Source organism: Choristoneura fumiferana, chromosome 23 (genome assembly GCF_025370935.1).
Source record: "Choristoneura fumiferana chromosome 23, NRCan_CFum_1, whole genome shotgun sequence".
Lineage (NCBI taxonomy): Eukaryota > Metazoa > Arthropoda > Insecta > Lepidoptera > Tortricidae > Choristoneura > Choristoneura fumiferana.
The window spans coordinates 4211287-4223706 of NC_133494.1; the positions used below are offsets into that span (position 1 = coordinate 4211287).

Below are 12420 nucleotides of genomic sequence, written 5' to 3' on the forward strand. Positions count from 1 at the left end.
TAAAGCTAGGTCATTCACATTCGCACGAATACGTGATAAATAATGAAAAACAAAGAGAAGGACAAAATAAAGGAACAGGAACTTGAATTATTCCTCAGCAATGTCCGTGATGATGAAAATTGTATTGATGAATCATTTGTGGGCTTTGAATTTCTTTAGTCAGATTCAGATAATTCTGAATCAATTAAAATCAATATTTGTTTTAAATCCATTTTAATCCTTCCATTTATTTTATTTTAATTAACCTACGAATGTAATTCGCAAGTGCATGTGTGAGCCTCTTTTACGTATTTGTGAGAATATAAACGCTAGCACGTTTCGTAACCAACCGTCGCCGTCGCGTGTCATGTATGCGCTTGACATTCCGTTCCTGACACGTTCATATTACAGTCATGGCATGATACGGTGTCGTGGGTAGAGACCTTTAAAGCCGAGTTTAGACTTGCAAGAAAAATCGTGCAAGTTGCATTACATTCATCCATCCCAGCCTATATACGTCCCACTGCTGGGCACAGGCCTCCTCTCAGAACAAGAGGGCTTGGGCCATAGTTCCCACGCGGGCCCAGTGCGGATTGGGAACTTCACACGCACCATTGAATTGCTTCGCAGGTTTGTGCAGGTTTCCTCGCGATGTTTTCCTTCACCGCAAAGCTCGTGGTAAATATCAAATGTAATTCCGCACATGAATTTCGAAAAACTCAGAGGTGCGAGCCGGGGTTCGAACCCACGACCCTCTGCTTGAGAGGCGATAGGTCAAACCACTAGGCCACCACGGCTTGCATTACATTGCGAGGCCGTAAAGCCAACGAGTTTGTAGCGGTCAATCGAGCGCCGCATGCAACTTGCACGACTTTTCTATCAAGTCTAAGCTCGTCCGACTCGAGAAACTTCGACAGCGCGATGACGATGTTAGAGTTCCTATATTGGCTCAATAGATGGCGCTAGAAGCCGCTACATTAGTATTGTAAGGGCCTGTTTCACCACTTATCGACTAACTTTAAGTGACGGTTATCAGTGTTGCCGTCACTGTTTCTTTTTTCCGAATAAACAAAGACGGCATCACTTTTATCTGACACTTAAAGTTATGGTCTGTCCCATAATTCGAGATACTAAAATGACGTTTCATGTGTTACCTGTTTTTTGTGTCTCATAAATAGTGATGTGCCGCAACCGGTTATCACCGAAAGATTTTGTAGGTACCTATGTATGTATGTCGTAAAATATTAAGATATGAACGGATCCGTGATGTACTAAAATGTAGGGCACTTAGGACATTCTAGAAATGGTAAAATAGGTCTAATAAAAACGCGACCGTTTTCGAGATATTTCGACTTTGTATAGATGTTGATGTTTAAGTTTCAATTTCATTCTAAGTAAGTTTTACATTAACTAAATAATATGAGAATACGCTTATCTCATTTAATACGCGAGTGAAAGGGACGGTGCCATACCAACTTCGTTTTTCTAGTTTTGTAGTAGCCCCTCTGTATTATTTTTTACGTTGGCATTGGCACTAAGTGATGAACACTGTATTTTTACCTGTGCTTAGATTTTGTCACATTATCGTAAAAGTGCATTTATATTTTCAAAATGGAAAGTAGAATATTGAATGCTATAATGTTATTTTTGCTATCGTAAAATATACATTTTATCGGTTATTTACGAAACCGAAATCATGGAGCAGCACTGTTCCTTTTATGCTGGCCACATTATTTTTTAAAAAGTCATGGTGGCCTAGTGGTTTGACCTATCGCCTCTCAAACAGAGGGTCGTGGGTTCAAACCCCGGCTCGCACCTCTGAGTTTTTCGAAATTCATGTGCGGAATTACATTTCAAATTTACCACGAGCTTTGCGGTGAAGGAAAACATCGTGAGGAAACCTGCACAAACCTGCGAAGCAATTCAATGGTGCGTGTGAAGTTCCCAATCCGCACTGGGCCCGCGTGGGACTATGGCCCAAGCCCTCTTGTTTTGAGAGGAGGCCTGTGCCCAGCAGTGGGACGTATATAGGCTGGGATGATGATGATGACATTATTTTTACTTTTGACATTTCAGACTGTCATTTTAGTATCTGCATTTCAGAAATAGACCATAGTCGACAAGTGGCGAAACAGGCCCTTAGTGTATTGTTATACCTGTCATATTCCCCAGCAGCTTGTATAGTTTTCAAAATATCCGTATCTTGGTCGTTGATAGTAAATATCGCCTGTAGGCCCTGCATCAGACTCTTGTGACAGTCTTTCGTGCCTATCGATGCTTTCTCCACATCTGCTACTGTGACCTGCAAAATAAGTTGCATTATCGTCATCGCTTTGTGTTTACGTCCCACGGCTGAGCACGTGCCAGGAGGCATGAGAGTTTGGGTTGTAGTTCCCGCGTAGAACCGCCATGAATTCCTTTATCTGAGTGAGTGAAATGCAGGATTATTTAACACTCTTTCCGCTTTACTGGTATTTTTGTAACACCGCGGATAGAATAATAGGCTTTTTGTGCTCAGATGCCCCGGCTGGCGAACACTGTCGACTCTTGCAGGGCCAAAGACACTGGTCTGCGACGACCATGCTACTAATATCAACCCATTACCTGCGCCACCTTTGAGCTTGTGCAGGAAGCTGCGCAGATGCGTAGGCGCGCCGCCAGACACTGGTCTAACCCTTGAGTGAGACTCTTTCCCGGCCCAGATAATACCGACATGGAAATACCGACCCTGTTTTTCGTGTACACGCCCATAGAAGCTCATGTCAGTTTCTATGGGGGTGTACACAAAAACAGGGTCGGTATTATCCGGGCCGGGAAACAGTGTCACCTTAACCATTTACCTGCGCTCCCCCTTTCAGCTTGTGCAAGAAGCTGAGCAGATGCAGCGCGGCGCGCACGTCGGGGTGCGCACGCGCCGCCACCGCCGCCGCCACGCGGGGCGCCACGCCGCGCCCGCTAAGCTCCGCCGCCGCGCTCAGCCGCGCCGCCAGACGGGGCAGAGACACCGTCGACACTTGCAGGATCAGAGACACTGCTCTGGAAACGACATGGGTTTATTATAAAGACAGTGTCTTCAAATTCACTGCTCACTGCTTTCTCTCACTCGCTGCTTTCTGCCCGCTGCATACGGCCAGTCTTTCAAGAAGTAGTCCAATTTAAGTATCCAAAACGCCCTAAGATGCTCAGCGGCCCTTCACAAAATTTTGGCGTCCAAGCTTATTAGTAGAAGCACCAAGATGCGAGTCTACAAGACAGTGATAAGGCCAATCTTAATGTATGGGTGCGAAGCTTGGACGCTAACACTGAAAGAAGAGAATAAGCTATTAGTGGCGGAGAGGAAGATCTACAGGAAGATTCTGGGACCTACAAGACGAGTGGATGGAGCCTGGCGTGTCAGGCGAAATGTGGATGTGGAAGACCTGGTGGGCGAGCCCAACATTATAGGCGAGAGCAAGTCTGCGCGGCTTCGTTGGCTCGGCCACGTGGAGAGAATGGGAGAGGATCGTGCGGCCAAGAGAGCATACCTAGGACAACCGACTGGAAGACGGCCAATCGGAAGGCCTAGGTATCGCTGGCTGGATGAAGTCCGAAAAGACCTGTGCGACATGCAGGTGGCAGACTGGCGCCTTGTTGTACAGGATAGGAACAATTGGCGGAGTCTTGTGTCGGAGGCCAAGATCCACTTTGGGTCGCTGAGCCGGCGAAGTAAGTAAGTAAGTAAGTAAGTTGCATATTTCGTGACATAATTTTTCGAGTGACGATGATGAATATGGCGGCAATGCATCCCCAGTCCCCAGTCCCTACCTGAGCGGCCGCAACGACGTAGCATAGAGATTATTGCAGATAGCAATGATGGGCCGCCGCAGTGGCTGCGCCTTGGCCTTCTTTTTGCCGCCGGCAGCCGTGGACGTACACCAACGCACCAGCAACTCCACTGTCGGGAGCGGGGCACCGTCTATTTCGTCTGTTCAAATTTTGGAATAAATTAACTTCTCGTAAAAGCATCTAAGATGCACACTATATCTTCGTGAGTCCTCGCATGCTTTATAAAGAACAAATTGTTCATTGAATAATTTTAAGAATGTTGAAATGATATCCATTATAACAAAGCTGGTGACTCACGACTAGGCCTTAAGTACTACGTCTGTTAAAAAAAAATTACGACTCAGAAGGATTTTGTTACTCAAACTCAGCCTCGCACTCAGCAAAACAAAAGAGACGACATCACACGAGAGACGATTAGCTCTCTGATCGAGCTCTCCTTTATAAGGAAACATGTCAGTATATCTCTGCTATTAAACCATCCCATCCGTTGAGTGAGCCTTGCATCTTGTTTAAATATGTCTGTGTCATGGTAATTCTGATTAAAAAAAGAGGTGATTAAATATGCTACACTCAAAAGCAGCACTCACTTCTTCACCTTATTACAGTGGTGCGACGGCGAGGCGGGTTTTAGTTGTACAGTCAATCAATTTGATTACTATGCCACTATAGAACCTTGACATAGAAAATAATTTATATTGATTCGTCTAAGCCATACTTATTAGATGACGTAAAATGTCACAGTGACAAGATTCTGTGGTGGCCTAGGAATCAAATTCTATATAATAATAATAGGAAACAAACTGATAGTGAAAACCATATCAAAATCTGTTGTCCGTCTCTCCGTTTGTATATTCACTAGCAATAACACACACATACATTATACTATAACCGCTAACTCGCTAAGTATTGCGATAAAGCCTGGCTCAAAGCACTTGCTGACAATAGACAGCAGGGCTACTACGAAACTCGAAGTTTGTGTCGTGCAGTCCCTCTGACACTTATACTATTTAATACGAGAGCGAGAGGGACCGCACGACACGAACTTGGAGTTTCAAGTTTCGTACTAGCCCTGCAAAAACGACACCAAGGCGGTTCTGCAGCAACATCCGCAGGAAATGTCACTTTCGCATCGGTCTAGTCAGCCACCGAAGACGTTGTGCACATGCAACACGCCAAATTCATCTGGAACAGACGCGTAGGCCTGATTGAACTCGCTAAGTGATGTACCGAGTATAAGGCAGTTAGGCCTCCGGTCGGGGTCTAGCACGGACCGCATCAGCGTGGCGTTATGGAGCGCGGTGCGGAACGCGTCCGTGCTACGCTCGTCCGACGCGTTCAGCTCCACCGGCCTGTAGCCTGGAACAGGGAAACATTTAGGAGTAAGAGTAAGAATAATCCTTTATTACTAAAATGTGTACGAGGGCTTTATGACAGGCGAAATATCGATAGTCGCTCGCTTGCAGCGATAAATCTGGTCACGTGACCCCAATTTGAAGGTGATTTTGAATTTCCCGCGACTCCAAAAAGTAGCGTCAAGCTCAACATTTTCAGCTTTATCGTTAAATGTCACGTGACCAGATTTGACATTGGAATCGAGCGTCGAGCGACTGCATGTGGCCCCACCTTTAGTATCGTGCGTGAGGTTCGTTTGACATTTCTGTCACGCTTGTGATTGGATAAATATCTAAACGAGCCAATCGCAAGCAAGACTGAAACGTCAAACGGACCTGACGATACTAACGCCATCTAGCGATATATATATAACTTAATTTTCAGATAATTACATCCATTAATGTTAGTAAAAAGTATACAAATAACTTATCAATCCATTGTTAGTATCAATCTATTGGTAGATATTGCACCTGTCCAAAAACCCTAATTGGTCTTTAAAGTAAATTCAATGGGGCTATCGTTTTTTGTCTCACTAGATGGCGCACTGTTGCGTGAGGTTTTTAAGTGTGGCTTTCAAAGTCTGTTATTACGGGCGTGAAAACGAAGTTTAGATTAAAATCATATTTAATACACCTTAAAACCGTACCATATAAATATCGAGCATGCCACAGTGTTGCATAGTCCCTGTTTTGTTCGGAAAAAAGGGAGGACAAAGGTTTCCGAAAGATAAAACTGTCTCATAACACAGACATTAATTGCCCCGGAACGCATATTTGCCATAATTAATTTCAGATATTGCAAAATATTCACAAAAAAAATCTTATTATAAATAAACCCGCGTAGCTCACCCAAAAACTATGAGATTTGACATTTCGGAGACCTCACGCTACACTAGCGCCTCTAGCGGCGAATTCATTCGCGATAGCCCTCATTCCAACAGGTGCCCTTTTCGGGCGTACGATATCATACAATTAGTGCTTGCCAAGACTTTAACAACACTCGACTAAAAGCCATTTCTTAAGTTCTCTTTTAAAATTAGGTTTTTCAAGTGATTCAAATAAGTGAATTTTGAAGGTATACGAGCATTGTGAAGTGTACTAAGGCAATATACAATGAGGTCTCTGTGGCTATTTTTCGTTTATATCGACTACAATACAATGAAAACTAGCCACTTTATACGAATTGTGCTAACGTTTTACGGTGGTAAGGTGACATGCAATATTACAGTTGTGTTAAATACTTGTGATGCATAGATATCATTTAAAAATATTGTAAATCTGTTTAAAAAAAATATACCTCGTTGAGTTTCTTGCCGATTCTTCTCAACAGAGGTTTTCCCGAACCGGTGGTAGTTTTTTTTTGACAGTACAACTAGAACGTTATTAGCGCTCGGGACTCGTTTTCCCGAAGATTCTAATGAGAAAGATAAAGAAAACCGATCTTCTGTTTCGAGTTCCGAATGGCATTAGCAAACTAATTTAATTGTACAATCGTGTTGATTGACAACACGTCAAAAATTTGTTACAATCGGTTAAGAAGACCGTATCTACGCTTAATTTTATTCTGCTGTTAAAAACTTTATTTCTATAACTTTTAATCCACAGTATCTGTGTTTGTTTGTGTTTGTTAACGCTTATTTGGTAGAGACAAGAAACCTGCGGAGGCAGAAAAGGATTTTTTTATGTCGAAATATTGTGTAGTTCCTGTGGGTTTGCAATAAACAAATTGTTCGCAGACAGCTACTACAAAAGCTAGTATCTTATAAGAGTTTACCAGCTATCTTGGCCAGCAGATGTGCGAGCGTGGTCTTCCCGACGCCGGGCGGGCCGCACAGCAGCGCCACCTTGTGGTGGGGACGTCCATCCTCGTCCACCTCAGGCTCGGCCTCCTTCTTGCCCTTCCACTTGTTGGTCAGTTGGAACTGGCCGGCCCGCTTGCTGAACGTAGTCCGTTGCTGGGGATCCCTGGTTTTGACTTCTTTTTTGAACACTATCTGGAAAATAAAAAAAAACATTTTTTATAAAAGCTTTTTTGCAGACTGTACTTTTTGTAGACTGTACTTGCTGTGTCATCCAAAATACATTTTCGTACCAAATTTCAAGCCGATGGCATTAACCATTGAGGAGTTCCGTCCTGCAGAGAGAATCCTGGCTGAACCACCAGAATGTCACTGCCAGACATTGTCACCAGATTTACATAAGTATGCCAAATTTCAAGTCAATCTAACCACTGCAAGATTTACATACATACATACATACATTTATATTGCAAGTTAAATAAAAGCTCATAAAATATTGTTTTAAAATTTCAACCATTTTCAGTTTATGATTTTAATTGTGTCATTTCTAAATCATTGTCGAAGACACCCAAGTTACCTCAGCCTAGTTTGAGATCTAAAAATAAACTATTTATATTTTTGCATATGTAAATGATTTATCAAATAAGACCAATTGATTACCTATTGCTTACCTTGTAATTTTCTGTGTTACCTGTTTTTCTGTATCGCTTACTATTCCTGGTGTAGAATAAAGAGTAATATGGTATTTGACTATTTTGTATATGTTTTATAAATTAAAACTACACAATGCCAATCGAATAGAAAAACAATTTTTAAGCTACCTTTACAAATAACAAAGTTATAAAGGTTTGAAATTCAAGATTAGACAGAGAAAGACATACTGGCATGTGACGTCACACGCCAGTATCGCCATACTTGCTGCATAGAGAAAAGTGTTTGAGAAAGAGACAGGTATATAGATTTTTAAAAAAAATTACTATAAATCCAATTTTCAATCGATTTAAATTTTCTCTGCGCTAAACACTATCTGTATATCTATATTTTCATAATAATATTAAGATATGGTAATATCAGGAGTTGTCAAATACCGTATTGTATTGTATTGTATTGTATTCCTAAACTAATAAAACCTTGTGAATCAATTCAGTGAAGGAGTGAGTGTGAAGTTCTTAATTCGCACTGGCACCTCATGAGAAACTAAGATGTTTGTGTCAAATCCTACCCGTCCCGTGTAGTGAATGTCTGTACGCCATGTGGAGGAGCAGGCTGAAAATCAGCATCGTGAAGCATAGTCCTCACAACGGTTCCACATCGGCTTGCATACTTATTGGAAGTCCGATCGTAATGTTTGTCAGAATGATTGTTTGTCATAACTCTTTTTTCTCTGAATCCAATAATTGTTCAGAATTTTTCATAAAAAAATTCTAACCTAACCTATGTTTTAAGAGGAATGCCTAGCTATTTTAAAAACTTCAGAAAAATGTAAGGTTTCAGTAAAGAAAAAAATTTTAGGTATAATGATTCAAACAAAAATTATGGTATATACATAAGAAGAGTATGCGAACTTTTAAAAATCCCCTCAAAACACATTCTGAGCCTGAGGCCTTTGTGCCATGTAGTCTGACAATGTACCTTACTAACTTATATGTTTGTTTTTTTTGTTTTTTTTTCTTTTTTCTACTATCATCATATATTTTGATTGTAGTGCCTACTCTTGTTTCTGACGTCCTGTCTATTAATAATTCAATGGTAGACTGGAAGAGATCCCTTTAAGGGATGAGTTCACCTTTGTACATCTACTCTTGTTAACTGTTAGCATGTATATGATATATAATAAAGAGTACTATACAATATCCAATAATAATATTCGTACTAACATAGGCGATAAGGTTACTAACTTGATATGGATAATCTCCGAAATAAAAGAATATTATTATTATTAATATAATTTTCTTACAATTTTCCGAGCTTCAACCCATGTGTCGACGTAAGTCGCCTGTAGCGTCATCTTCTCTGCTGCTGCGTCGAGGGCCTGGTCCCATGAGTCCTCAGACTCTAGCCTGATGTAGATTCTTTCACCGTCAGAGTTTGTAAGTGGCATGAATGCCCATCTGTGAATATGAATGTTAAATACATTTGTAACTGCTTTGAGATTATTAGTGCCTAGTGTCCATAAGTACACGCTTTGCTTAGTTTGGGACTAGGTCAATTGGCGTCAAGTGTCCCTGGATATTTAATTTATTTCATTTAATTTGTAAGCTGTATCAAACTATACTGTGATATCAAGTATTTTAACTATGCATGAAGCCTACTGGCACTAGACTTATTGTTTAATGTTATTATATAAATATTGAATTGAATGACACCTACTTGGGTATATCCAGTGAAAGATTCTCCTTCACATTGTAATTGGACTTGGCTTCAGCCTGAACCTTAGAGGGTTCTAGAAGCAGCTGCCGCAGCCTCCGGCCTTCTATAATCTTGTTAATTAACTCATCATCCTCTTCCTCTTCAGTTTTCTGCTTTTTGCTCGGCAACAGTATATCATCTTCTATATCACCAATATCTCCAAATAGCTCATCTACTGTTCTTTTACTTGAAGTAAAAGGAATTAATTCAGGCTGGCTTGGTTGGCTTAATGGTAGTGAACTTATGCCATCTATATTGTTTGTTACTGTTGTTTGACTCACAATTTTCGGTTGATTTTTACTAACTGATGGGCTTGAGAAGTCAAGGCTTCTTTTAGCTGGTAACGAATTTCTTCTAATAACATTTGGTTCTGAAAACAATTTAAGTCACTACTTGAATATATTGAAGGCTTGTGTTGTGGCTGGCAGAATTTTATATAATGAATTCACGTAAATTAATCCTAATTTAAATTTGTTAATGTTATTTGCGAAATAAACTGGGAATACATTCATTCCGTTAATTTCTTGCCTGTTGGTGAGACACACTTTTCAGGCCGTTTCAGGGTTAAAACTTATTTTTGCGGCTAAATTTCTACAACAAGAAGACGTCGCATAACACGTATAAAAAGCAGTTTTTACCTGGACTATTTTCGCGTAGCATCTCCAACTCGTCCGCATACATGAGTTCATACTCTTCATCCGGGTCCGGAAAGTCTCCCATTATTCTAAATACTAAATACGATATTCAATTCAAACAGCTGCTTCAAATATTGTTATAAAATCTACACAGTAATTAAGTTTATGTAGCAAATAGAAATATTAGGTACTTAGGTACTTTTTGTAATACAACTCACGCCGCGAAACGAAAACAAAATTGTGTCAAAGTCAAACAACGGTTGCTGTCAATGTGTCAGAATTTGTTCATAAGTGAGCGTTTTTAAAAGCGTCTCGAGTAGTTTTTAGTCTATGGTACTGGCTGTATGGTCATGATAACTGTTGCCATCGACTACTGCCCTTATTTAAAAAAGATAAAAATTAAGTCTATGGTTTAAAATTTTTTTGGCGGTAAGCGGTACCAAAGCGCCATACAGTCAAGACAACCGGATCCGGAAATCTCTAGTGATCTAGGTGATACAGTGTCCGAGTTAATGAGGGCTATCGCGTATGAATTCGCCACTAGAGGCGCTAGTGTAGCGTGAGGTCTCCGAAATGTCATTTCTCATAGTTTTTGGTGAGCTACGCGGGTTTATTTATAATGAGGGCTATCGTTTTTTTGTCTCACTAGATGGCGCACTGTTGCGTGAGGTTTTAAGTATGGCTTTCGAAGTCTGTTATTACGGCGTGAAAACAAAGTTTACATTAAAATCATATTTAATACACCTTAAAACCGTACCATATAAATATCGAGCATGCCACAGTGTGCATAGTCCCCGCTTTGTTCGGAAAAAGCGGAGGACAAAGGTTCCGAAAGACAAAACTGTCTCAAAACACAGACATTCATTGCCCCGGAACGCATATTTGCCATAATTAATTTCAGATATTGCAAAATATTCACAAAATTATTCTAATTATAAATAAACCCGCTTAGCTCGCCCAAAAACTATGAGATTTGACATTTCGGAGACCTCACGCTACACTAGCGCCTCTAGCGGCGAATTCATACGCGATAGCCCTCATTAGAATAATTTTGTGAATATTGTGCAATATCTGGAATTAATTATGGCAAATATGCGTTCCGGGGCAATGAATGTCTGTGTTTTGAGACAGTTTTGTGTTTCGGAAACCTTTTTCCTCCCTTTTTTCCGAACAAAACGGAAACTATGCAACACTGTGGCATGCTCGATATTTTTATGGTACGGTTTTAAGGTGTATTAAATATGATTTTAATCTAAACTTTGTCTTTACGCCCGTAATAACAGACTTCGAAAGCCATACTTAAAAACCTCACGCAACAGTGCGCCATCTAGTGAGACAAAAAAGCCTCGAAATAGTTTTTAGTTACTTTATTACAATTACTTACCACTTGCATTCCAAATATAACTTCGGAGATAGTTACTTTGAATATATATAAGGTAATAAATAATAAATCGCTTTTATTCCCGATAACGTGGTAATTTGGAAAAAATCCTTCTTAATGAACCTCTACGAAGTGCCAAATTTCAAGACATCTCGGCTCAGTTATTTAAATACTTTCAGTTCCAGTAGATAGTATACCTACATGTTACGAGATTAGCACCAGTATGTATAAAGTACTCTTTGATTAGCACATATATATCGAAGCGGCATACTTGATTATACACCTATTCCAAAGAGTATTGTAATGACCTATTCTAACAACATTAAAAAAATCAGAACTAGCAGATAGTGATTTTATGTACTGCCTATTTTCACTACCAACAACTTTTGTAGGATAATTGGAAAGCCTCCACTTGCCATCTGCCCATAGAAGCTCAGCTCAAGCTCAATTCAGTTTCTATGGGCGTGTAAAAAACAGGATCGGCATTACCATGTCAGTATTATCCGGGCCGGGAAGAGTGTCACCCATCCCTGCGTGGCAAAATCCTTGTGCAGTCGAGGAAACTAAATGAAGTAATAAGGTGAACCCTTTTCACGATCAATTTCGCCGTGATTAGGTACTTAGTCAGATGTAGGTACGAGATCTCAACCTCAAAATGGTCTAGCACAAAGGTTCCACCGTGGTACATGATTTAGTTTCCTCGGCTGTAGGTTACTTATTTAAAAAGTGTCCATTGAGTTTGAATTAATGAATTCTACAAAGAAGGGAAGAATTAAGTAGGAAAATAAAAGGACTTGTGTATGAAAGTTTTTTTTTTTAATAATTGGGTATATTTACAATAGAGTAATTAACAAACGTGAATTACATGAGTAGGTAATATTAGAAGAGGTACCTGATCAGTAATACCTTCGATTATTTATGAACATTCACACGTTCGTAATATCAAAGTTTACACTATTAATATCAGAGATCAATGGAATCAAGATAAAGCTGTATCTGGC

General features: G+C 40.2%; 1 protein-coding gene across 1 annotated transcript in view; it reads right to left on the reverse strand.

Annotated features, from left to right (window-relative positions):
• cutlet (chromosome transmission fidelity protein 18 homolog) overlaps positions 1-10279 on the reverse strand; it is a 50161-nt gene extending 39882 nt beyond the window's left edge. Inside the window, exons 1-8 of the mRNA XM_074105867.1 lie at positions 10042-10279; positions 9365-9773; positions 8952-9105; positions 6970-7195; positions 5032-5160; positions 3784-3943; positions 2820-3015; positions 2136-2281 (exon numbers count right to left, since the gene is read on the reverse strand). Of these exons, the coding sequence (XP_073961968.1) occupies positions 2136-2281; positions 2820-3015; positions 3784-3943; positions 5032-5160; positions 6970-7195; positions 8952-9105; positions 9365-9773; positions 10042-10123 (1502 nt within the window). The 5' untranslated portion in view covers positions 10124-10279. The remainder of the gene's footprint in view (positions 1-2135; positions 2282-2819; positions 3016-3783; positions 3944-5031; positions 5161-6969; positions 7196-8951; positions 9106-9364; positions 9774-10041) is intronic.
• Positions 10280-12420: the final 2141 nt, after the last annotated feature.